Source organism: Podarcis cretensis (genome assembly GCF_951804945.1).
Source record: "Podarcis cretensis genome assembly, chromosome: Z".
NCBI lineage: Eukaryota > Metazoa > Chordata > Lepidosauria > Squamata > Lacertidae > Podarcis > Podarcis cretensis.
In genome coordinates, this window is record NC_137184.1 from 23,253,489 (window position 1) to 23,279,200 (window position 25,712).

General features: G+C 43.6%; 1 protein-coding gene across 10 annotated transcripts in view; it reads right to left on the bottom strand.

Moving 5' to 3' along the window:
- ARHGEF9 (Cdc42 guanine nucleotide exchange factor 9) overlaps window positions 1-25,712 on the bottom strand; it is a 289,965-nt gene that overhangs the window by 9,530 nt on the left and 254,723 nt on the right. For all 10 annotated transcript variants that reach the window (XM_079961599.1, XM_079961597.1, XM_079961600.1 and 7 more), the window contains 3 exons: window positions 17,146-17,277; window positions 5,204-5,447; window positions 3,887-3,955 (listed from right to left, as the gene is read on the bottom strand). In XM_079961599.1, coding sequence (XP_079817725.1) covers window positions 3,887-3,955; window positions 5,204-5,447; window positions 17,146-17,277 — 445 coding nt within the window. The remainder of the gene's footprint in view (window positions 1-3,886; window positions 3,956-5,203; window positions 5,448-17,145; window positions 17,278-25,712) is intronic.

Consider the following 25,712-nt stretch of genomic DNA (forward strand, 5'->3'; position numbering starts at 1 on the left):
TTTTGACAGAGTGATATGTATGGCCAGCTTCCCACAGCTTTCTGGGCCAAACTACACAACATTAATCACTTCATTCACCCTGGACTGCATGAATTTCTGTTTCAGAAACAGCCAGCATTTCCCCTCCAAGTGTATCAGAAACCTGGTGCAGCAGGTAGGGGTCCTTTAGTCTTCTGGCTCCCCACTGCGATCCCAATTCAGATTTTATCCTCCCTTGCAGGGGAATCAAAACCATGCACTCAAGGACAAACAGTGTGGTTAGCAAAGGGCCATGGAGGTTGGCTCTCTGTTCTGTTGTTGTTCCTCCCCCACGCTTCTGCAGAAACTACCATGTGCCCAGAAGCAAGCCTGACATGAGCATTTTGTAAGGAGACAGGTGAGGGATGGTCTGAATGATCTCTCTGGGATCCCCTCTTCCAAGATCATTTAGTTTGTTGTTGTTGTAAAGTAAAGAAAAATTAATAGTGTGCTAAAGAGGTCTATACTGGTTCAACAAGTTAAGCCTGTCAGATCCCATTTTTGCAGCAAGTTCTGGCTAAGGAAATAACCAGGTGACATCTGCTTTGCACAGGGTAGCACTAGTTGACCCTTGTGATTCTATGATTCAATTCCATGATTATCGAAGTGGGCTTAGGAAGTGCTGTTTTTATTTTCTTTATATCCCACTTTTCCTTGAAGAAGCTAAAGCTGGTATACAGGAGTCCTCCCTCCTCTCCCTTTACCCTGACAACTCACAGAGCTACATTAAGTTTAAAGTGAGTGACTGGCCCAAGGACACCCAGTGAGCTTCATGGCTCAGTGGGGACTGGAACCCTAGTCTCCCAGCAGTGGCGTAGCGTGGGTTGTCAGCACCCGGGGCAAGGCAAGTAATTTGCGCCCCCTAACCCATGGATTTGCGCCCCCTAACCCATGGATTTGCGCCTCCTAACCCTAACCCCCAGATGTTGCGCCCAGTGCGGCCGGGCCCCCCCCTGCACCCCCACACTACGCCACTGTCTCCCACGTCTAAATCTAGCACTCTAGGTGGTCTACTACATTGCTGTGGCTCTTGAATTTTTGGCTCAGGCTGAAAGAACGAGAAAGAAAAGCAACTCATAGCTGAGTTGGGCTGCACAAAAGGGGTTCTTAATGAGAAATTTGCAACATATGTAAAGCTGTGGACTCTCCAAATATGCTCAACCTGTGTGTGTGTGTGTGTGTGTGTGTGTGTGTGTACCACATATCACAAAACACCAGTTAAGTGTCAAGTGATGTCCTTTAAATGAAACCAAAAGCCTGAGTAAGCATTGGGAGCCCTGAAACCACGCCACTCAGGAAATTGGGGTGCATGCATGACTATGCATGACTGCACCAAGATGCTTTCTGTAATGTTTTACTGATGTACTTGTCTACACATGCCAGGAGTATGGTCCCAATAGTGTAGGGGTTTTAGAGATGATTTAGAATAGCCTCTGTATACACAACTGCATTGTGTTTGAAGAGCTAAGCACACATACTCCTGCAGCTTCTGCACTGCAAATCTTGATTTCCCCATCAAATACAAGAGAAGTCACTGGGCTTTTGTTGTGCACATTTGGATCAAATGCATTCTGTAGGTTTTTCTCCTTGCTATTGTTCTATTCACGTCTCCTCCCTGTCATTTTGCAGAAAGTGGTTACCTACACACTTCCATTTAATGAGTCTACTCCTCATCTCCTGTTGAATACTCTCGGGATATGTGGCATGCCCATTCATGAAGTAAGTGGCAGTTTATTGTCAAGTTCACCTCTGTTAGATTGGCTCATGTGTTTATGTTTCATTCCCTTAAACTCTTCTTTTTGCTCCTTCCCCACTGCCTTAGGAATTCTATCACTGACAAAAAAGAGGGTCTATTCCCCAAACACAGGGAACAAAGGAAAGAACTGCAACAGAGAAATATATTGTTGTATTTTATATGTTTTAAAGGATGCAACAGACCAGAAACTGGGAACCTGTGGCTCTCTAGATGTTGTCCCACCAGCCCCAGACAGCATTACGAGACAGCATATTGAATCAGGGGTGATTATTGGGAATCATAGTCCAACAACATCTAGAGGGTCAGAGGTCCCTTCTCCATGTAAGAGACAATTACTGGAAGAATCCACAAGAAAAAAAACGCCTTGCTGGATGGGATGTTATAATCAAGTGCTGCAGAAATTTTAACTAGTCTTCAGGAGCCACTATCTACAAATTATACAGAATGAGGTGGTAGATTTCTGGATAGTATCAGACTGCAGGCATGTGTTATTTTAACTCCCCCTACCCCCACCATTATCTTAAACCTCCTTGCAGGTGATGAGCTAGTACATCAGAGGCAAAGAAAACCTCCTTACTTTGAGTGCCAGCTTACAACACTTTGGGAGTTTGTTTTATTATGAGCTTTATTTGAGAAATGTATACACTGCCTTTCTGCATACAGCCTTCAAAGCAGCTTATTGACACAGTTAAAATGTTTGTGCGGCATCTTAAAGACTAATAACTTTCATGGCGGCACAAGCTTTCACAGACTAGGCCCATGCATGCTACGTAACTGTTGTCTGTTTGTACAGAAATCCTTCTAATTGTTATCTCCAGGTTAATGTCTTTGGTTTAAAAGACACATACAGAGAGAGAGCACAATTGGGTTTTCACTCCATTTGTTTCTCCAAAGCAGGAAGACCAAAGATGTCTAATTATATAAGGAATTCCCAGTATTGCAGAAGACATTCACACTGCACAAGGAAGGCACAGCCTGATCAACTAGAGAAACAGAAACTAATTAATTTTATGTTGAAAGCAGCCTGGACTAACATTATACCTCAATTTTTCAGAGGATCCATAGAGAGACAGAGAAAATGAGAAAGCAATTGTTATGTTAAAAAAAACTAAACACAATTAAGTATGCTGTTTTTGTTCGGATGAAGGTCTAAAGCAATTTAACTGGAAATTTAATTGGAAATGTTCATACAGAGTCTTGGGTTGACTTGAGTTTCATTAAGCATAATCAAGGCTATGTTCATAACCTGCTAGGAACTTTTCCTGATATAACTGAGAAGAGGAAATCTACTTCTGCAAGCTTCTTTCATTTCAGTGTACAGACGTACCTCGGAAGTCAAACAGAATTCGTTCTGGAAGTCTATTCGACTTCCGAAACATTCAACTTCCAAAGCATGGCTTTTGATTGGCTGCAGGAAGCTCCTGCAGCCAATTGGAAGCCACGGAAGCCCCATTGGATGTTTGGCTTCCAAAAGAACATTTGAAAACCGGAACACTCATTTCAGTTTTCAATCGTTCAGGAGCCGGAACGTTCAACTCCCAAGGTGCTCGGGAGCCAAGGTATGACTGTACTTTGTTCAAGAAGCTGAAGGAGTATGTGTGCTTTGTTCAAAAGTTCTCCAGGCCACCTAGAGTATGGTTTAATTATGGGAAGATGGCATAAAAATAATGAGGATGACTGCCCCACTTAAAGGATGGAAGAATCTGCTGTTTTCAGTTTTTCAGTTTTCGGTTCTTCAGTTCACCGCATTTCTCTATCAGTTTGCAGTTTTTTTCCAAGGTTCTCATTAAAAACTTTCTCATTTTCATGCACATTTTTGTAAATATACACATTTTTGCAGGGCATTTCTCCTATTATAATGCGGTTGTCCCTATATTTGCACAACATACACATTTATGCACACACTTTCCTCAAATATATGATTTTTGTGTGTATGTTTGTTTGGGAAACTGTATTGCAAAATCCAGAGAAGTGTAAATTTCAAAGAATATCTGCATTTTGGTTCATGTATTGGCTCAAAGAATGATAATTTGGTGGGATTACATTAACCAAGATGGATTCTTCCCCCCTGCCTCCCCCCCCCACCAAAGAGACCGTGCACAGGTAATTTACCTTTCTGTTTACTGACTTTCCTTACTGTCATTGCTGCCTGCCGTTTCTGATTTTCAGAAATCTCAAAACCTAAAGAGGGTGTTGGAGGAAAGTGAATGTGACATAAAGGTCAGAACAAGCATTCTCTTCATCATGGTAAAAAATACAATCCCCATATTTTATAGGTGAAGTCATGTTAGTTTGATTGTTGTGTACACATACTCTAAATGGAAGGTCAACTCCACCTCATATAGTTTAAGTTCTTGCCAATCAGCTAGTGTGCGAAATTAGATTGTCTGACTTAATGCACCACACGGGTGTTCCCAGTGCTACTATTCTGCTGAAGGAGGAAACGAGGAGCCTGTACTCATACCTTGATAAACCATCAAATGCCTCTTCTACCCTTCCCAACTTCCTGTGCCCCTCCGCACTATGGAATTTGTGATGAACTTCAAAAAACCAATAAAGATATGTAATGTGACCACACCACACTCCCTTGTGTGCGCACACAAGAGACATGCACTCATCATGCACATCCAGACCACAGAGACACATGCATCCCCCTGGTGCTATCTTTGTAACTCCTACATGCACAGACACTTCACACATATACAACTAGATCTCCCTCTCTCTCCGCCCAGGTACACCTCCCCCCCTTTACTTTTAATGAACACAATAACATGAGAAGAGCCTGCTGGATCAGGCCAATGGTCCATCTAGTTTGGTGTCCTGTTATCAAAGTGGCCAAGCACGTACCTCAAGCAGGACCCAAGTGCAATAGCACTCTCCCCTCCTGTGGTTTTTCACTATGCACACATGTACACGACATTCTCACAAAAGAATGGCCAGACTGCCCAAGTAATGCAATCAGTGACCATTATCAGGTCCTGGCAGACAGAATCTCTGCTGTAGACCGCCCTCTGCTGTTGACCGCCTCCTTCAGTGACGTATGTATGATGGATTGGGGTGGTAGTCTTGGGCTATGGGGTGGGCAATTTCAAAAGTCTATATAAGAGCTTGCACACCAATGTTCTGGGTTCCTCCTCCCTCCTGCATGTGGTGAGTGAGCACCCTGTTGAACAGTTTAATAAAGATCAGGCTTACTGGCCGCTTTGCTTCTCAATATTCTCTGGTTGGCCTCTATTATTTTCCCCTACCGATAGGGAACCCACTTAAGGACTCTACACGGGTTCTTGGATACCCCATAAGGGAAAAAGGGCAGATTTTGTTTACAACATACCCTTTAAGCTCAGGTAGCAAAATATCTTGAGACGGCCCTACTGGCCAGCAACTAGTCTGGGGTATCAGTAACCCTATGGCTATATCTATGGGACTCACCTATCTTTTCATCTTCTTGCACCATCTTTCTCTCCTCCCGAAAAGCTCTCAGCCACCGCAGCTTTTCCTCCAGCTTCTTGGCAAAAAACAAGTGCATTTCATCCGTCTCCTTGTTGCGAAGCTTGAAGGCATTCTTCATGCTGACATTGAAGTCGTCATCCCTTCCATCTTCAATATCCAAAACCTCATACCGATCCATGTCAATACGTCCTTTGTAGTACAGGATGTCTCTCCTTATCAGGTCCTATGTGGAAAGTTGAAAAAGAAAAAGAAGCCGTTTTAGAATCTAGGTGGACTTAAATACCAACTTAATGTCCTTGGGAGATTTAACAATGTAATCAAAGAGCAGAATATGAAAGGCTGCTAATTAAGGTGGTCAGAGCTTTAGCTGCCGAGCGTTCTTAAACCTTATCCTTAATTGTAATCCTAGAGCACTAGGAAATGGGATGTCTGGGTGTGACTGCAGCATTCTCTTAATGCTGGAGGCATAGAGGCAAGGATTGGATAGACTATTCATCTATGAACTTCAGCCAGGAATCCACAACTTCACTTGCAAGTTTGCCAGGGATACCTTCTTTCCCTCTCCTAGTCTTTTGGTGAGCAACACATTCAGCACCCACAGAAATCCCTACCATAGGACACATATTCACTGTAATCTTCAAGCAGGGAATAAGCAGGAGTCCTTTGTAAGAAGCAGAAGAGACTTTCACTGTTCTCCATACCCCACACAATGGAGAGAAGATGCCATTCTCCTAAGTCCTCTGTTTATGCTAGACAGTGCAGGAGAGAGGACCCCAATCATATACTAGAATGAGCTTTACTTTGGCTTTTTTCCATCCTATGCTATCAACATCTTTCTTTTATACTCATTCTTCCAATGTTCCATTCTCTCTAAAAGTACAACCATTTGACAATGGAGGACATTCAGAATTGAGAGAAATCCAACAGGAGCCAAAACCAGTCTTTCACTGAAGTTCAGACCTAGTTCAAACTGAGTTTGCTTCTAGAATCTGTCATTTCCCTTTTCCCAAGCAATGTTCTTTTTTGAAATGAGGGTGAATGGCAGTGAACACTGTCAACAACAAAGCCAGGTAGTCTAAAACATGCCCTGGAGCAGAGCTGGGGAATCTGTGGCCCTCCAGATGTTGATGGACTACAAGTCTTATGTACTGACTAATGGTTCTCTACTGCTGATGCGAGAGCCACAGGTTCCCTGTCCCTGCTCTGGAGCATCATTTTCAGCCAGGATGCACAGGACTTGTAATTTCCTATGCCTTAAATGTTCTGTTCTGGGAGGCAGGAGAAACTACACATTTCAAAAAGCCCAGCAGGAAATAGCACCCTAATCATACTCCATGACTGTCCAGACCATAAGGTTGATACTTACAAGGTTCTGGCCATTGTCAGCAAGCTCTTCCTATTGCTGATCTTACTCCTATAACTGCTGGGGGAGCAGTGGGAGATGGAAACTGGCAGGGAGATTTCAGGGGGAACTCCTCAAGCCATGATTTTTTTTAGCTCTATCAAAAGAGCTTGGGATTGCAGGGTTTCAAGTGTGCATGTGGGATGTACATTTCCCAGAACTGTTTGCTATTTATTTCTAACAGTTTAGGTTTCTTAAACAAATTTCTCTCTGCTTACTGAGCAGCCAGATATGTCTGGCATAGCCTTCCTGCTTCTGACTTGCTTGCATTGCTTGAACCATCAGCCAGCCTGGCTGGTTGCTTATTCTAGCTCAGTGAATATGCCACACTGCAAATATTTGGAAAGATCTTACAGGAAATTCAACAGAAGGGTACCACAAAACTTGCAGATGTTAGCAAACACCCATCTTATCACAGAACATCTCCTATTCCTATCCACATAGCAATATATAATATAAATCATCCAAGATTCAAGACATAACTGTTTCTAAGGTCTTAACTTCTGATGAACCTCAGTGCAGCCCAAATGAAAAGCAGGTCCTGCTGTATCAATCATTTACATGACCTGGTTCTAGAAAAGCTAACTCATCAGGAAAAAACACAAACCCACAGAAACTGATTATGTAAAAAGGCACAACTTTATAAGGAGAAGCATACAATAACCCTTTAAAATTTAAATAGCTAATTTCAACAGAACTGAAGCAATGCTCTCTTTTACAAGAGAACCATAAACATATCTCAGGCTGTGCAATGTTGATCTCATGACCATTCAAGCAGCAAGGAGTTGAAATTTCTTGGAAATTTTGTGTCAAGGCTTTTGAAAAGCACCTTTTGAAAAGATAAATGTCACACTGAAATAGTAATCTTAGCAGCAGGAACAAGTAGCAGACCAAACATCAACAAAATTTAATGGTGAAAAGTCCAGGAGAGGTTTTGGGCCAAGGGTAATCGGCAAATGATAATTTATTTAGACACAGACACTCATTTAGGACTGCTGGCACAGAGGTGGTGGTTAAAAAACAAACAAATCCCATGCTCTAGCTATCTAAATAGCTTTTTCATAGGAGCATTAGGGGAATCAGCTGAGTCAGCTGACCTACATGAGTATTAGGTGACTCAGCAGATAGCCAGTACAACCTGGTCAGCTCACCTACAGAATTATCTTGTTTGTAGGTTTGGGTGAGCACAGGAAAATGGTTGCTTAAAAAGCAGAACTGGGGTGAAACTTTGGTTCCCAGTTGCATTGTTTTTAAAGGGGAAAAACAAGGACTAGGCACTTGAAGCTGGTGATGCAAGGAGGACTGACTGAGTACCAGCCAGAGCTTAAGAGAAAAGGGTAATGGGACTGTAGTAATCAACTTCCCCAGCCTAGCGCCCTCCTGATGTTTTGGGATATAACTTGCAACATCCCTAAGCAATGACTATGCTAGATGGGGCTGGTGGAAATCCAGTCTTAAGTTCAGTTTACCCTCATTTCTACATCAGTTTATGATTTCTATGTGGATGCATTTCCAACCTAATTTCTTTTAATACACACATTTCTCAGTTCAATTGTGTACATTAATTCCACTAAAATACATACTTGTGTGCACTTTTCCTTAATATACACTTGGGGGGGGGGCTGCATTTTTCAGCTGGAAAAGTGCATCACAAAATTTGGAGGAGTGCAAATTTCAAAGGAAAGCTGTTTTCTTTAATTCATGTATTGGTTCAGAAAGAATCCATTAGGTGCAAATGTGCATGAACACATTTCTCCTGCATTCCTAGTAAGATGATTGTTCGGTAGGGATACAAATGAAGGACAGAAGAACTTGAGGGGAAAGGTGAGCAATCCAAGTATGAATTTACAGTGGTACTTCAGGTTAAGAACTTAATTCATTCTGGAGGTCAGTTCTTAACCTGAAACTGTTCTTAACCTGAAGCACCACTTTAGCTAATGGGGTCTCCCGCTGCCGCTGCACAATTTCTGTTCTCATCCTGAAGCAAAGTTCTTAACCCAAGGTACTATTTCTGAGTAAGCGGAGTCTGTAACCTGAAGCATCTGTAACCTGAAGTGTCTGTAACCCAAGGTACCACTGTACTTAGTTTGAGATGCTAATAAGACACCCAAATGCAAATATCAGAAAGGTGTGTATAGATACAGATAATAATAATAATAATAATAATAATAATAATAATAATAAATAAATTTATTTATATCCCGCCCTCCCCAGCCGAAGCTGGGCTCAGGGCGGCTAACAACAATCAAATAATCCGACATTCTAAAAACATTTCATTCTAAAAATTAATTAAAATCAAATTGATGGCAACCGTTAAGCAAAATTCTGTGCAGATTGCCAGAGAAGGGAGTCAGGCTGCGCCCTGACCAAAGGCCTAGTGGAACAGCTCTGTCTTGCAGGCCCTGCGGAAAGATGTCAGGTCCCGCAGGGCCCTAGTCTCTTGTGACAGAGCGTTCCACCAGATTGGAGCCGCAGCCGAGAAAGCCCTGGCTCTAGTTGAGGCCAGCCTAACCTCTCTGAGGCCTGGGACCTTCAAGATGTTTTTATTTGCAGACCGTAAGTTCCTCTGTGGGACATACCAGGAGAGGCGGTCCCGTAGGTACGAGGGTCCTAGGCCGTATAGGGCTTTAAAGGTTAAAACCAGCACCTTAAACCTGATCCTGTACTCCACCAGGAGCCAGTGCAGCTGGTATAGTACAGGATGAATGTGATCTTGCAGCGAAGACCCCATAAGGAGTCTCGCCGCGGCATTCTGCACCCGCTGGAGTTTCTGGGTCAGTCTCAAGGGCAGCCCCACGTAGAGCGAGTTACAATAATCCAGTCTGGAGGTGACCGTCGCGTGGATCACAGTGGCTAAGTCAGGGCGAGAGAGATAAGGAGCCAACTGCTTAGCTTGGCGGAGATGAAAAAATGCCGCCTTTGTTATAGCTGTAATCTGCGCCTCCATAGAGAGGGAGGTATCGAAGATTACATCCAAACTCTTAACGGACGGTGCTGGCACTAATTGCACCCCCGCAAGAGATGGGAGTTGCCCCCTGAATCCCATATTGTCCCGTCCCAGCCAGAGGACCTCTGTCTTCGAAGGATTTAACTTCAACCAGCTTCCACGTAACCATCCAGCCACAGCTTCTAGACATCTGGTCAGTGTGTCTGGGGCCGAGTCAGGATGGCCATCCATCAACAGATAGAGTTGGTGTCATCAGCATACTGATGGCAACCCAACACAAAACTCTGGACAAGCTGGGCGAGGGGGCGCATAAAGATGTTAAAAAGCATTGGAGTATCGCACCCTGAGGCACTCCACACACCAAGGAGTGGCGCGATGACAATTCCCCCCCCCCAAGCGCCACCCTCTGTCCCCGACCAGAGAGAAACGAGCGCAGCCATTGAAGGACTGTGCCCTGGATCCCCACGTCGGCAAGGCAGTGGTCCAAGAGTTCGTGATCGACCATGTCGAAGGCTGCTGACAGGTCTAGAAGAATCAGCAGCCCCGACCCACCTCGATCCAGCTGCCTTCGGAGATCATCTGTTAGGGCGACCAGAGCCGTCTCGGTCCCATGACCAGCGCGGAAGCCGGACTGGAATGGATCCAGAGCCGATGTTTCATCCAGAAACCTGCCAAGCTGTCCTTGCCGCTGCTTGTCCACCAGGTTTCTCTTACGCACAGCAACCCAGGTCATGTGGGCGGGGAGGGGGGGTTGCAGTGATTTTTAGGAAGTCATTAGTTTGCACCAGGCATCCTATTGGGAAGACCCAATTTTCCGAGTGCATGTTCTGGAAGTTGGGCAATAGGGGCAGTACAGGATTTCTTTTGGTGTACCGACCTCCCCGCTGCACCAAGGATTCCCTGCCCGAGCTGCTTCAGGTCGTGGCGGATGTTCTCCTGGAGACACCTAGCTTGGTTGTCCTAGGGGATTTTAACATCCATGCCGACACGACCTTACAAGGGGCCGCTCGGGACTTCGTGGAAAGCATGGCCTCCATGGGGCTGTCCCTGAATAAGTCTGGCCCAACCCATAGCCGCGGACATGCCTTGGACCTGGTGTTTACCTCTATGGATGTTGGTGATCTGACACTAAGTAAAAGTGAAACGAAAGAAGTGCCATGGTCAGATCACTTCCTGGTGCAACTGGACTTCTCTGCGACCCATCCCCTCTGCAGGGAGGTGGGACCGATTCGGATGGTCCGCCCCCACCACTTAATGGATCCAAATGGTTTCCAGAGAGTGGTAGGGGATGCTTTATCCCATGTTGATGGCCTTTCAGCCGATTCCCTGGTGGCCCGCTGGAATGTGGAGTTAACCAGGGCTATTGACTGTTTGGCTCCGAAGCGCCCTCTCCGATTGCATGGAGCCCGGAGTGCCCCGTGGTTTTCCACGGATCTGAGGGCAATGAAACAATCGTTGAGACGGCTAGAGCGCCGGTGGCGGATAACTCATTCCGAATCTGACCGGACACAGGTTAGAGCTCAACGTCGAGCCTACCAAGTGGCGATAGCGACGGCGAAGAAGACTTTCTTCACCGCCTCTATTGCATCTGCAGAAAACAGCAGCAGGAGACTCTTTCAGGTGGTTCACAATTTAGCGGAACCACCTGTAACATCGGGGTCCAGTACGGGCCATATGTTCTCCTGCAATGATTTTGCAAATTTTTTTGCAGATAAAATCGCTCAGATTCGGGAAGAAGTAGACTCCACCGTGGGAGCAGGGCCGGGGCGGGAGAGTGCTAGAGTCCTGTCTGGTCAAGTTGTGTGGGATCAATTCCAATCTGTTACCTCTGAGGATGTGGACAGGCTGCTTGGACGAGTGAAGCCAACCACCTGTCTCCTGGATCCTTGCCCATTCTGGCTTATAAAAGCTAGCCGGGAAGGACTGGCCAATGGGCTTCGTGGGGTGGTGAATGCTTCCCTCCGTGAGGGAGCCTTCCCAGACCCGCTGAAAGAGGCGCTTATTAAACCGCTTCTTAAAAAAACATCTTTAGATGCGGCCACGATGGCCAATTATCGCCCAGTCTCAAACCTTCCATTCTTGGGCAAGGTGATTGAGCGAGTGGTTGCTGAACAACTCCAGGCACGCCTGGAAGAAGCGGACCATTTGGATCCCTTCCAGTCGGGATTCAGGCCTCATCATGGGACTGAAACTGCCTTGGTCGCACTGGTTGATGATCTCCGGCCGGCGGGCTAGGGACAAAGGTGAGAGCTGTTTCCTAGTTCTGCTGGATCTCTCAGCGGCGTTTGATACCATCGACCATAACATCCTTCTGGACCGTCTTGAGGGGCTGGGAGCTGGGGGCACTGTCATACAGTGGTTCCGCTCCTTCCTCCTGGGCCGTGTTCAGAAAGTGGTGGTGGGGGATGAGTGTTCAGACCCCTGGGCTCTCACTTGTGGGGTGCCTCAGGGTTCTGTCCTCTCCCCCATGCTTTTCAACATTTACATGCAGCCACTGGGAGAGATCATCAGGAGGTTTGGGCTGGGTGTTCATCAGTATGCAGATGATACCCAGCTCTACCTCTCTTTTAAATCAGAACCAGTGAAGGTGGTGAAGGTCCTGTGTGAGTGTCTGGAAGCGGTTGGAGGATGGATGGCGGCTAACAGATTGAGGTTGAATCCTGACAAGACAGAAGTACTGTTTTTGGGGGACAGGAGGCGGGCAGGTGTGGAGGATTCCCTGGTCCTGAATGGGGTAACTGTGCCCCTGAAGGACCAGGTGTGCAGCCTGGGAGTCATTTTGGACTCACAGCTGTCCATGGAGGCACAGGTCAAATCTGTATCCAGGGCAGCTGTTTACCAGCTCCATCTGGTACGTAGGCTGAGACCCTATCTGCCTGCAGACTGTCTCGCCAGAGTGGTACATGCTCTGGTTATCTCCCGCTTGGACTACTGCAATGCGCTCTACGTGGGGCTACCTTTGAAGGTGACCCGGAAACTACAACTAATCCAGAATGCGGCAGCTAGACTGGTGACTGGGAGCGGCCGCCGAGACCATATAACACCGGTCTTGAAAGACCTACATTGGCTCCCAGTACGTTTCCGAGCACAATTCAAAGTGTTGGTGCTGACCTTTAAAGCCCTTAATGGCCTCGGTCCAGTATATCTGAAGGAGTGTCTCCTCCCCCATCGTTCTGCCCGGACACTGAGGTCCAGCTCCGAGGGCCTTCTGGCGGTTCCCTCACTGCGAGAGGCCAAGTTACAGGGAACCAGGCAGAGGGCCTTCTCGGTAGTGGCGCCCACCCTGTGGAATGCCCTCCCATCAGATGTCAAAGCGATAAACAACTACCTGACATTCAGAAGACATCTGAAGGCAGCCCTGTTCAGGGAAGTTTTTAATATGTGACATTTTAGTGTATTTTTCATCTTTGTTGGAAGCCGCCCAGAGTGGCTGGGGAAACCCAGCCAGATGGGCGGGGTACAAATAATAAATTATTAATATTATTATTATAAGCTGTTCAGCAACCGCTCTCTCAATCACCTTACCCAGGAATGGAAGATTCGAAACCGGGTGGTAATTGGATAGATCTAAGGGATCTAATAGGGACGCAGGTGGCGCTGTGGGTTAAAGCCTCAGGGCCTAGGACTTGCCGATCGAAAGGTCGGCGGTTCGAATCCCTGCGGCGGGGTGCGCTCCCGCTGCTCGGTCCCAGCGCCTGCCAACCTAGCAGTTCGAAAGCACCTCCGGGTGCAAGTAGATAAATAGGGACCGCTTACCAGCGGGAAGGTAAACGGCGTTTCCGTGTGCGGCTCTGGCTCGCCAGAGCAGCGATGTCACGCTGGCCACGTGACCCGGAAGTGTCTCCGGACAGCGCTGGCCCCTGGCCTCTTAAGTGAGATGGGCGCACAACCCCAGAGTCTGTCAAGACTGGCCCGTACGGGCAGGGGTACCTTTACCTTTACTTTAAGGGATCTAATGATGTTTTCTTTAAGAGCGGGAGCAACCACTGCCTCCTTCAGTTCCCCTGGGAATATCCTTGATTGCCTTGTGGTTTACATTTTGTTTTTGTTTGTTTTTTTGGTTATGTTTGCACTTTTTTGTTAATAAATCAATGAAACATTATTTTAAAAAACAAAGTAAGTGCAGAAGGCTTGAATTGAAATTGCATTAAAGGTACAGTATCTGGTCTTATCTTGCAGAATAAGGTAAGTCCAAATAATTCACCAATTCTGCATTCATTCACAGCTTCTTGAATCAAGTCTTTGTTAGTTAGTTAGTAAGTCTACACTTCTGCAATTGGCTTTTGACAGACCAGTTTTACATCTTCCTTTTTTTTTTGCCTAGATTAGAATGTTTATGCTGTTTGAAGGAGCTCTCCAGGGTGCTGGTCTGTTTCACTGTGGCAGAGGTTTCCGTGTATAAGACTAGGTTTTTCCCCTAAAAAATAGTGTCAAAATTTGAATAAGGAGGTTTCATTACAGATAGTATAGGACGCCAGCAAGGCGGTTATGAGAGGGCTATTTGTCCAACAAAACTCAATAAAAAAGAAAGAAATGGGACATAACTCTAATATGACAGGAGATCCTCCATGATGAATTCTATAAGTCTGATCACAAAACATGACCTGAAGTCATTCAGGAAATGTCCAGAGTTTCTCACATCTTGCATAAAGGTCAGCATGTGTAAATTTAGCTGCCAATACAGTCTATTCACCACCTGAATAGGAGCTATCAAGATAATAGTGAGATAATTTGAAGGCAGAGAGAAAACAAAGGATGACACTAGGATGATATTCTTTCAACCTAAAACCTCCAGATTTCAGTAGTTAGTTTGGCTCTCCTTGCTCCAACAAAAATAACTCACTCACTGTTCTCAAGGAATCAGCACATGTCTGCTTCACTTAAGGACAGGTATACTCCCCCCTCCATTGCTTAACATATTATCAGTATGAGTCCTGCTGGTAAAATTGTCATGCTCACTTCTGTAGGTTTTGAGAAGACATAGGGATTCTTTCACTCTTTAGATCAAGGTAGGATTTGCTGCCTGCTTAAACTGTATTTTTACAGCATTTATGTAGCCTGTCATTTTCATTTTATATAATAAACCAAGCTCTCTTTGTTAATTTGTCTCTCAAGGATCTTAATGTAAAGCTATTTGTTCACCTTTAAAAATTACTGGTTGTCCATCTGGTAGTTAAAGAGATTGTTAGGATCACCAGCCCAAAACAAAAAGTATTGGATGTCAAAAACATTCATAAACGGACACACATTGTAACTCTAGCAAATGATCCCAAACCTTTATTTAGTGTGTGTATGGATGCACATGACTGCTGGACATGCATGTGAGTTCAGACACATACTGTAATAACTGGATAAGTCTGACTTATATGCACATTTCACGCTCTAGGAGCAAAAAGCTAACTGAATTGTAGATCAACTTTGATCTAGAGATCAAAGACACATAACCCATACATTTCTTTAGAAATACACATGGCTATGATTATGAATGATGCAGTTATTTAAGAGTCAATGATAATTTGCAGTAAAAATAATACAAACCCTCTTTATTAATTTTCAAAGGGAAATTCCATTTTGAGCTCCTTGGAGGAAATGTGGGATATTTATTTATAATGAATAGATAAAATGTGAATGAGATGCAAAAAATAAGTCAGTGATAATTGGAGCTTAAATCTACGTTAAACAAGAACACCTTTAATTTTTTACAGTAGCAGATTGGTGATAACTGTTGAGTTGATTGTATTAACAGCTGCAATGGAACCTCTGCATTAAGGTAACCCAAACTTTGAACCCCCCCCCCAATTCAGCAAACTGCATAAATAATTCTAACTGAGAGCAGAAACTTTGCTTTTAAAATCAAGCTGAGCTTTTGAGGGAGCTGCAATTGCAGGACTGTGGAATACAAACAGCTGTGTGTTTGAACTTCTTCCTCAAGTCTTAGTTGGCAGAAGCAAATTCAGAGTTCTAAAATTCAAGGAGGAATTCTGGAGAAGGGAATTTAGTTATTTTTACATGGTCCAATTAACCACTTCCTTTGAATGACTCACAAATTTAAAAATCAACAAAATGCTAACGCAAATGCAATCAAAGCTAAAAACAGCTGTTACAAAAAACCCCAAAAACCCCTTTGTCAGCCTGTCAGTGCAAAACCAGTAAAACACTTAAGAAAACAAAATAATTTAGAGATAATTTCTCCTAGAAGACTGTGACGACGACACCAATTATTGTTGAGGAGGATATTCTAACACTGTGGCATCACCACTGAGAAGGTTCTTTCACTAAAAACTAGGTGTGAAAACCTGTAGAACAGCCTCTGATAAAGATCTCAAGGTCTGAGCAGGTATATGGAGGTGGAGGCCATCCTTCAGGTATCCCAACTAAAAGGCATTTAAGGCTCTGAAGATTAATACCAGTACTTTTCACCATGCTCAGAAATGTCATGGTTATAAAACTATGCAAACCAGTATTACAATAGCATGATAATATTACTCAGGCGCTGTGTTTATCCCACAGCGACAGCAAACACAATAGGGTGAGTCATCTGAATGTATGCTCTCTTGCGCTCAGGAGCTGAATTAGAGGAAGAGTGAAACCCAATTCTATCACATCAAAGTTAATTGAATAATGTGGAAGGACCCCCTTTTGTCTTGCAAAGAGAATTACCCATCTCAACCCACAGGGCTTCGATATTGAACTTCCGACACCTTGACAGAAGAGACCTTATTAAAATTAATAAGCATCAACATGAAAGACAGAGCCATGAAGCCCTGAGATTCAAAGTCAATCCGTCAGAAGGAGTCACAGCTTTCCCTCATTGTGCCAATTCCCTGGTGGCAGGGAGGATGCATTCATTGTATCCTGATGTGCTCTGCTGACAGTGACATTACACTTCTACTTTCCGTGCTCCCCCCCCCCCCCCGATTTAATCAAATTATGCTGGAACACAGAAGTTGAAAATGCAGCCTTCTGCTCTTTTCATCAATAGATTTCCACATGCACACGAAAGCTCATACCAAGAACTAACTTAGTTGGTCTTTAAGGTGCTACTGGAAGGAATTTTTTTATTTTGTTTTGACAGTGAGTTATGGTTCACCAGGGGTGTCATAATATTCAAAGACTCTCCTCCTTTTCTGAGGGGGAAGTAGACTAAACCCTTGATGCCTCCAGAGGGCAGCTATAGATTTCACTTGGATTGGTCAAACAACATCTGATCCTTTTATATATGTTCATGCAAAAGTCTGTATTCCCTTTTTTCCGCATTAAACTGCACATGTTCATTAAAAATTCTATTTAATGCCAATTTTTCAATGTATTTTCCACAAAATACTGATTTCCAAATATATTTTGCTCAAGGTACACTTTTCTAAATGTATTTTATCCTAAAAATACACATTTTAAAATGCACTTTGGTAAGTGTTTTTGAGCTGAGAACTACCATATCACAAAATTCAAAAGTGCAAAAGTGGGTGAATATCTCTGTTCCAATGGGCACAGTAGTCTGTGTGGCACAGATCAGGTAAGTCCTCACAGGAATTCACAAAGATTAAATTCTTCATACACCCCAAATTTCACTACCTTTTTGCAGAGAACCATCTGATGATCGAAGAGGAAGAAGACACGCTGTTGGCTTCGTCCATATGGCTGATAAATCCAGGACATCTCTCCTGTATAGATCAGCTCAGAGCTGCGATCCAAGATGTCCTCCCCCTAGAGGGTATAAGACAGATGGGAGAATAAATTATCCTACCTCTCTAATTAATGGGGCATCATTTGACAACAGGGTCCTCCTATGAAATGCAATGGAATATGGAACATAAAACAGAGGTAGAAAATCTTGCTTGCAGAATAGGAAAAATCCTTTTTATTTTCAGGGAATACAAGCAACATAGACAGAAATTTAGTATGCTATATGCAGAAATTTAGTTTCAAACTTCCCACAGGGATTCACATGTACCAATGGATAATAGTACATACTTGAAAGTGATAAGGTATTCCTTTTTTTCCAAACTGAATGTGAATTTTTTACTTCAAATTTTGACATTTTTACTTCAAATCTTGACATTTGAGAGCTTTAAGACATATCCGCACTTCATGCTTTGGCAAGCCTTAAAAATGAAATCTCATAAATAGCTGTCAAATAGTAAGTACCATTATATGCCAACTCCATCTATAGAACAGATATGCAGTGAAAATGAAACACCATTGCATGCTAACATTAAATAGTATCAGACACATCTACCATTGCATGTCAGCTATCAAATACTGTCAGATATTAACTGTCAAAATGAAATATTGCTGTGAGATAATAAATTTAGCAAACAGTTCAGGCTCCTGAAAATATCAGACATCAACATTTGCAGGAGACAATTTCAGGTAACAAATTAACTATTCTAGATGTAGGGAGGAAGAATGTGTAAATCACAGGTAGACAAAAGATTGATCTCTGGGTGATTTTCAGTAGATGAGCAAGGATTCTTTTACCCTCAATAACAGCTGCAACAAACTTAGCCTCCACCTCCGAATTATATGGACTGTGCAAGGATAAATTGTTGGGTTCAGAACTCTTTACAGTGGTACCTCTGGATACGAACGGTATCCGTTCTGGAGCCCTGTTCGCATCCTGAAGTAAACATAACACGCGACTGTGCATCTGCGCGTGTCGCGTTTTGCTGCTTCCGCGCATGCGCATGACATCATTTTGAGTGTCTGCACATGTGGCGAAACCTGGAAGTAACACGCTTCGTTACTTCCACGTCGCCGTGGAGCGCAACCCAAAAATATTCATCCTGAAGCTACTTTAACCCAAGATATGACTGTAATTACAAGAGTTGTTTTCTCTGGTTTTGTTTTTGTTTTTGTTTTTTGCACCAGGCTAGTGAATCATTGGAATGTAGCAATTACTCTGCTGCAAGCCTGCTGATACCTGCTGTAAAGCCATCAAATGTCAGGCACTGGATTATCAGGCACTGGCTTCTTCTTCTTTTTTACACTGGAACCAATAAAAGGATCCAGCATATCTTGCTTGCCTAGATAGACTGTGGAAAGATGTGTACGTCTGTAGAAAGCTCTGTCATCTGCATGGTGGGAATGTAGCCTACTGTACAAAACTAAGGGTTGTGTCTGTTGCTTTGCCTTCTTTTACCTTTGGCTCTGCCACTATGAGCCTGTGGCCCCCAGAAAACTGCCCACAAGGCAATGTGGCCCTTCATCTGAAAAAGGCCCCACTCCCATCCTTGTAGATCAAGGATGGGGAACCAGATGCTTTTGAACTCTACCTCCCATCAGGCCAGGATGGTGGAAGCTGGAGTACAACATCATCTGTAGTCTACACAGTGGAGGCAAGAATCTTCTCTTCACTACTTTATATTAACTTTATGTTACAAATTAATCCATTTTTTCAAAGGCTTCTGTTTCCTTTTTTTAAAGAGAAATTATTCAAGAAAACACTTATTGGCCATCTTATGTTTTGGTCAGGAAAAAAGAGAAGAACCCCCTGCCTAACAAAAATAGAACATTTGCTCCTGGAGCCAGTTTTAGCAGTAGCTAAGGCCTGAGGACTTGAATGCCTCTGCAAGTGCTCCAAGATAATTAACTGAATCGAAAGTGTTGAGTCCCTGCAAGGGATGGAGAAATGAGACTGAGACTGAAAAAGATCAGGTTTTTATTACACTGAATACTTTGGGAGCCCCACTTAAATGCACTGTATCAAGGGTATAAATAGATGCATTTCAAATCTCTGTTTGCAAACATGCACAGACCGGCTTAGGTGAAAAAGCTGACAGCCTCAGAGGTCAGTATGAATTCCATATGCAAAAGTACAGTCAGCATTTTTCCTCCAAGACACGGTGATGTGCCCTGCAATGGTTAGGTTGGAGGAAAGATGCTTTGGGGATGTGGAGCCTAACATATAGGGAGGGGCACCAGGATGCCTTCTTTTATTTTTTATTTTTTTAAAAAGACGTATTTAGTAGACTCCCCTGAATATTCAGACAAGGTTTCCCCTGACACAATCCCCACACACATAAAATAGATTACAAAGACACAATTTCAAACAAAATTTACATATGAACATTGAAAGTGTTTGTAATGAGCATAGTCAACACGAAACCCAAGCTGCCTCTCACGCAGTGACCATTCAGCATCTTTCAGATAGGGGCTCTCACACAATGCCTTAAAAACACAATAGGTGACTAGAGTTCATCTAAGGACAGCTCTAAGGCAGGTCATCCATAGTTGCTATAAGTTCTGAAGCATACGCAAGACTCTGTCTCCTTGACCCAGATGTGTGCTATGTATAAACATACCAGTTTTCTCCTCCACCTCCCTAGGGATACTGGTGCTTTGCTCAGAAGGTACTGGATTCTCTCCACATATTATATATCTTTTAGAAAGTGTGATGATGACATTTGGGGGGCAGTTAGGCAAAGGTTGTTAGTGTTCATGAATTTCGAAAATCCCATTGATATCATTGGGGATGTTCTTTAGAACTTAGTCCATACACCTGTGCGCTTATAGAAGCATGGAAGAACAATGGGTTGCACTTGACCAAATTATTCCATGATCTCTGATGTGGGCTTGCAATGAAATGGTAAACCAATATTCCAATACAAAGAATCTCCATATTTGGTTGGCAATTAAGTGCCCATGCCTGGTAAAAGGATGGTTTCTGCAGCCCTTTTCATTAGCAGGTTGGTCATGCATGACTGACAGCTTATTAGCTTCTGCCAGTGTGTTGCTTCTCTTTACTATGCTCCACTCTGGGCCATTATGTGAGGCCTCTTTATACCCTCTTATCCCCCACATTCTATGCCTGGTTATGCAGAAAAATAGAGAACAACAATGCGCTCAGGACCTCCAGGTATCACTTCTGCGATAGCCTCGACCCCCAGAGAGCATGGAGCATGAGACCTGCTTAAGGGGATTGACTTTCTGGCCTCTCCCATGGTGGGCATAAGGGTTTTCGGATTCTCTAGTGACCCCTTGAGGAGAATGAGGAGACTAGGGTTCAAACACTGAATAGGGTTGAGGTCCACCAGTTTCCAACACTATTTTCAGGACATTTAAGACTTCCAATGGGAGTAAAATTTTGAGCTTACCTGATCATGTGAGGTGGCTGAGCATGGTTTGTGAAAGTTATTTTCAGCAAACATTTATCCAACTGACTGCAGCCACCCCCATTTCCTCATCTCAACACCCTCCCCCGAAAGGAGGGATTCTGTGGGTCACTTCCAGATGACCTGTTCATTGAGCATTTACCCTGGTTTGTTTGCACAAAGTTTGAAGACATCAGCTATTCTTTTAGAACTCATTTTGATTTGTCTGCAGGAAAGTGCAATGACATTGCATCAAGCAAATGTTATCCCACACTTTCCAGTGCATTTCCCAGTCACTTTCCTTATTACAAAAGGTCCAATTTTGGGAGGAAGTGGGTTTGTTAATCAACTTTAATCATACAACCTGAATTTGCCTGTATGCAACTGAATCCCAAGTGAAAAGAGCAGCAGTCTGGAAGCACCCATGGCTTTCACTGAAGAGTGATAAGTTGGGTAGCGCAGACCACTGGTGTCCACCTCAACAGTAAGGTAAGAGTGACAAATTCCTGGTACCCCACCCATGAACATTTCATCAAAAGTTCACTCCCCTTTTATCAAACAAAGTTCTTTTCTCATTAATTGGTGGAGAATGGTTGAAGGAAATTGCAGAAGGAGGGGTTTTTTGGCACTGCACCAGTTGCATTATTCAGCAAAACATGCCCTTTCCATGACTGAGCCTCCAGTGCTTTAATGATTGATTGATCAAAGTTTTGGGTGATAGAAAGATCAGAAAGAATGAAAAAAAAGCAGGAGAAATACCATCTTTTTCATCAGCCTCATTTTTCAGACCCTCTGTTGTCAGAGACAGGAGTGGGGGATAAAATAACCTTCCTTTCTTGCAGAACCTCCATATGAGTTTCCCCCTCCCTCAAAAGGTTATCTCTTGTCAGACTGCTCTAGCTTTGAAAACAGGAAGTTTGCTGCATGCATCATATTTTTTTATTCACAACGGTCTTTGAATTTAATAATGCGGCATTAGTCCGCAGCCAGCTCTCACACATTACATAATTAAGGGCACGGAGGCTTCCATTAGAGGTTCCATAAATAACTGGAAGGTTTCTGAGCTAGAAGAAATTTAAAAGGACAGTGCCAATTACATTTTTCTACAGTTATTCATCTTTCAGTGAATTTAATATTACTGGAAAGCGCAAAAAATCACACCTCAGAGAATGAGAGTAGCACATTAGGTAAGGATAAATCTGGCTGGGCAGGGGGATAGAAAATTTGACAGATTAGATGGTGGAACCATCTGAGCTTCAGAACGCCGTTTCTCAGACAGAACTGCTGTATTTAAAGTTAACTCTAGGGGCTAACATGGTGAGCACAAGGAAAACTGTAATCACTGACAGCAGAAGTTTCAATAACAAGTCTTGAAACACAGTAATTTATTGAATACAGAAAGCCAATACAGAAAGGATCCCAGTTGCAGACGGGATCCATCTCAGAGCTCCGATCGGATCCCGAGGTTTCTGCAACCGGAGGGACCGCTTCTGTGCATGCGCACAGCGCAGTAGAATGCTTCTGCGCATGCGCATGGGGCGAAACACTTCCAGATTTGCTGCTTTCGCAACCCAAAGTTTACGTTACCCAAGGGTAACGTAAGCCGAGGTGCTACTGTAAACAGTTGAATCCAATGAGAGAACATATGTATTGTATTACGCTTGTAGTAGTAAACCTCGGGCACTGATTGGCTGAGCTGCTTCCTAAGGCACGGAATGTTCATATGCTTAGGGAATCAAACAGTTTGCGGTTCAGATTCTGGGAGGGAAGGACCAATAGGCTGTTTGGCTGAGATTAAAATCTCACACAGAGAAAGGCCAGGACTGGCAGGAAGTCCCGGGACAGAGGGTAGCCTAAAGATGGGATGGAATGATAGGTGCAAAAAGTGCTCCTCCCCTAAAAAAATGTTTAGGGGTTCTATCATTTTCCTACTCATATTGAAATACTGCCCCTCAATGAGGCCAAACTTAGATTAACAAAATGTTTAGGGGTATGCGTACCTCTGCGTCCCCCCAGAAAAATAGCACTGGGTGCAAAGCAAGAGAGAAGGCCGTGAAATGACAAAGAGAAACCTGAAGGGTAGGGGGTATCCAACAACACTTGAAGACCCAATATTGCAGAAGACTGGCCCAGACCAGGCTGTAGCTTTAGGAATTGAATGATGTTATCACTACACTGTGACAACTAAGGAAAACCTAGTGGGACGACAGGGGACAACTGAATTTGTGCATTTGTGTGCATTGAAAGCAGTGGGGAATTTCATATTTGCATTTCAACTACCAAAATCTTTTCTATGAGGCAATTGGAGCATAATAAACTAAGAGCATAAGAAGAACCTGTTGGACCAGGCTAATGGCTCATCTAGTCCATTATTCTGTCCTCATAGTGGCCAACCAGATGCCTGTAGGAAACCTGAAAGCAGGACCCGAGCACAAGAGCATTTTCCCCTCCTGTGGCTTCTAGCAACTGGTATTCAGAAGCACTACTACCTCCAAGTGACGGTGCTGCAGATGACACTCAAAATGCTGCAAATGACACCCACTGCACCATTTCACCTGCAAAACTTCTCTTTAGTGGCTTTTTAGAGCTGCTTCCCCATGTTAACAATTTACACAAGGCAGGCACTGCACATAAGGTGGAGCAAGTCGCCTGAGATACTGACTTCCCCTCCCCTGTCTGGTTAGAGCATTAAGTCCAACAAATGGACCATCCTGAATAGGTCCCCTGGTTCCAAGTGGTCCCCCCCCCCAAGTAAACATGCTTAAGATTGTTCTGCACAGCTGATGACTGCTGAGTTTTAGCTGCTCCCCGCTCCCAATTTCCTTTCCCCTTGGTTGACTTCATAGCCATTAGTAGCTTACTCTCAATCTTGATAAGGCTAAAGGAAGATAAACTCAGAGAACAAAACCTGAGCTGGGCTGGAATTAAATGTCTGATGGCGGGGCGGGGGAGAACACCACTATCTAGCTAACCCACGGGCATTTGTGTTTTGCAAAGGCCGACCCCCAAATTTAACCTTCAAACTACAGGATTAACAGAACAACCTTGAGGGCCAAGCAGAACTATGAATACTAATGCTGACACAAATAGGCCAACAAGCTTGCTTCTACTTCATGTTTCCAAATCCTTCCTCAGACATGCCATGGTTGTTTTAGAGCAAGGGTGGCTAACCTGCTGGTACAGGAGCCTGATTACTCCTATCCCATAAAAAAAAAATCTGCCCTCTCCAGCTCCTCTGATGATAGTGGCAGCAGGAAAAAAGTGTGGGAAACCCAACTAAAGTAGACACAGTGGGTCACAACCAAGTAGCTCCTACACAACATTGCATGGCTGACAATTGCAAAGAGTTGTGTGTGTGTCCCAGACCGGGATCTCTTTCCCCTTCCCCTTTGAAGCATAAAAATGTAACAACAACAACAACAACAATTGAGTGAATGGACTCAATTCCCCGGAAAAGAGACGGAGGGTTTTTCATTTATTAAAAAAAGAACAATTGGATTTGATTTGTCTACAAGAAACACATGTGATAAGGCTTCACAGGAAGGTATTGAGCAATAAAAGATTGGGACATGAATTTATTTCATCAGACAAAGTTAAGAAAAGAGGAGTAGTACTTTATGCAAAGGAGAGCCTATCACCGAAATTTTTATTTAAAGATGATCAAGGAAGATTTGTTGCAATTGAAATTCAATCACAAGGAGAGAAATTTCTGATAGTAGGCACCAAATGAGGGAAAATCGGAATTTTTCAAGAAGTTACATGAAACTCTGATGGACTATTTGGATTATAATATGATTTTGATGGGAGACATGAATGGAGTGGTGTCTACAAATATGGACGAGGCACAGAGACAGGTAGTTACCAAAGATGGCAGACTACCAAAAACCTTTTTTGACATGACTGACAATATGGATTTAATTGATATTTGGAGAACGAAGAACCCCTTGGCAAGAGAGGGAGCCTTCTTCTCTGAGGCCAAAATGACATGGACAAGAATTGACCAAATCTGGGTAACTAGAGGGCTGGCTCCGAAGACTAGAAAAGTGGAAATCTGTCCTAAAACTTGCTCCAACCACAATGCTGTGAAGATGGAAATGAAACTAACACCAATTGGTTCCTTTAGATGGAGGATGAATGACACTTTGTTTAGGAATGAAGAAGTGACTAAGAAGGCCCAAAAAAACTTGAGAGACTACTTTGAGATAAATATGAACACCACTGTTGAAAAAAGAGTAATCTGGGACGCAAGTAAAGCAGTTATGAGAGGATTTATGATACAACAGAATGCAATTAAGAAGAGAGCTCAAAAAAAGGATTAGTTGCAGTTTCTGGGTTACCTTCAAAGGTAGTCCCATGTAGAACGGATTGCAGTAGTCCAAGCAGGAGATAACTAGGGCATGCACCACTCTGGCAAGACAGTCCACAGGCAGGTAGGGTCTCAGCCTGCATACCAGATGGAGACATCTGCCCTGGACACATATGCATATATATTTGCCTATGCAAATTGCATACAAACCGATGCAGTGAGCCTGTGCTCCAGGTGTTTATAGAGGTTCAAAATACTTCTATTTGCCCACCTCTAAACTCTCTCTATGCTTCGAGGGAGCTGTGAGGCAGTTCATTAAATTAGGGTATGGATCAAGTTGTTAAGTTCCTTCGTGTTCCTTGTTCTCAGTTTTTTAATCACTCTGGACATACCCTTCTTTTGCCTCTGCACTCAATTCCTCTTAATTTCCTATGTTCAAATGAATGGATGGGTTGCCTGTTCAGGAAGCAAAGGGGTTGACAGGTGCAATACATACCTGCAAGGGTAGGCAAACAGTTGCTGTTAATGCCATTGCATTATTATCCCTACAAATTAATTTCAATGCAAAGGAAACACAATGCAAAATGTGAGGGGATGTAATTAATTATGGAAAATTAGCAAAATGAATGCAAGAACAACAGTGAATGCCAATCATTTTCATTGTATTGATCTCTGTTCTGAACAGGAGACAAATAAGTCAACCTTGGCAATTTCCAATCCCCTTTCCATTTTTGTCAGAATTC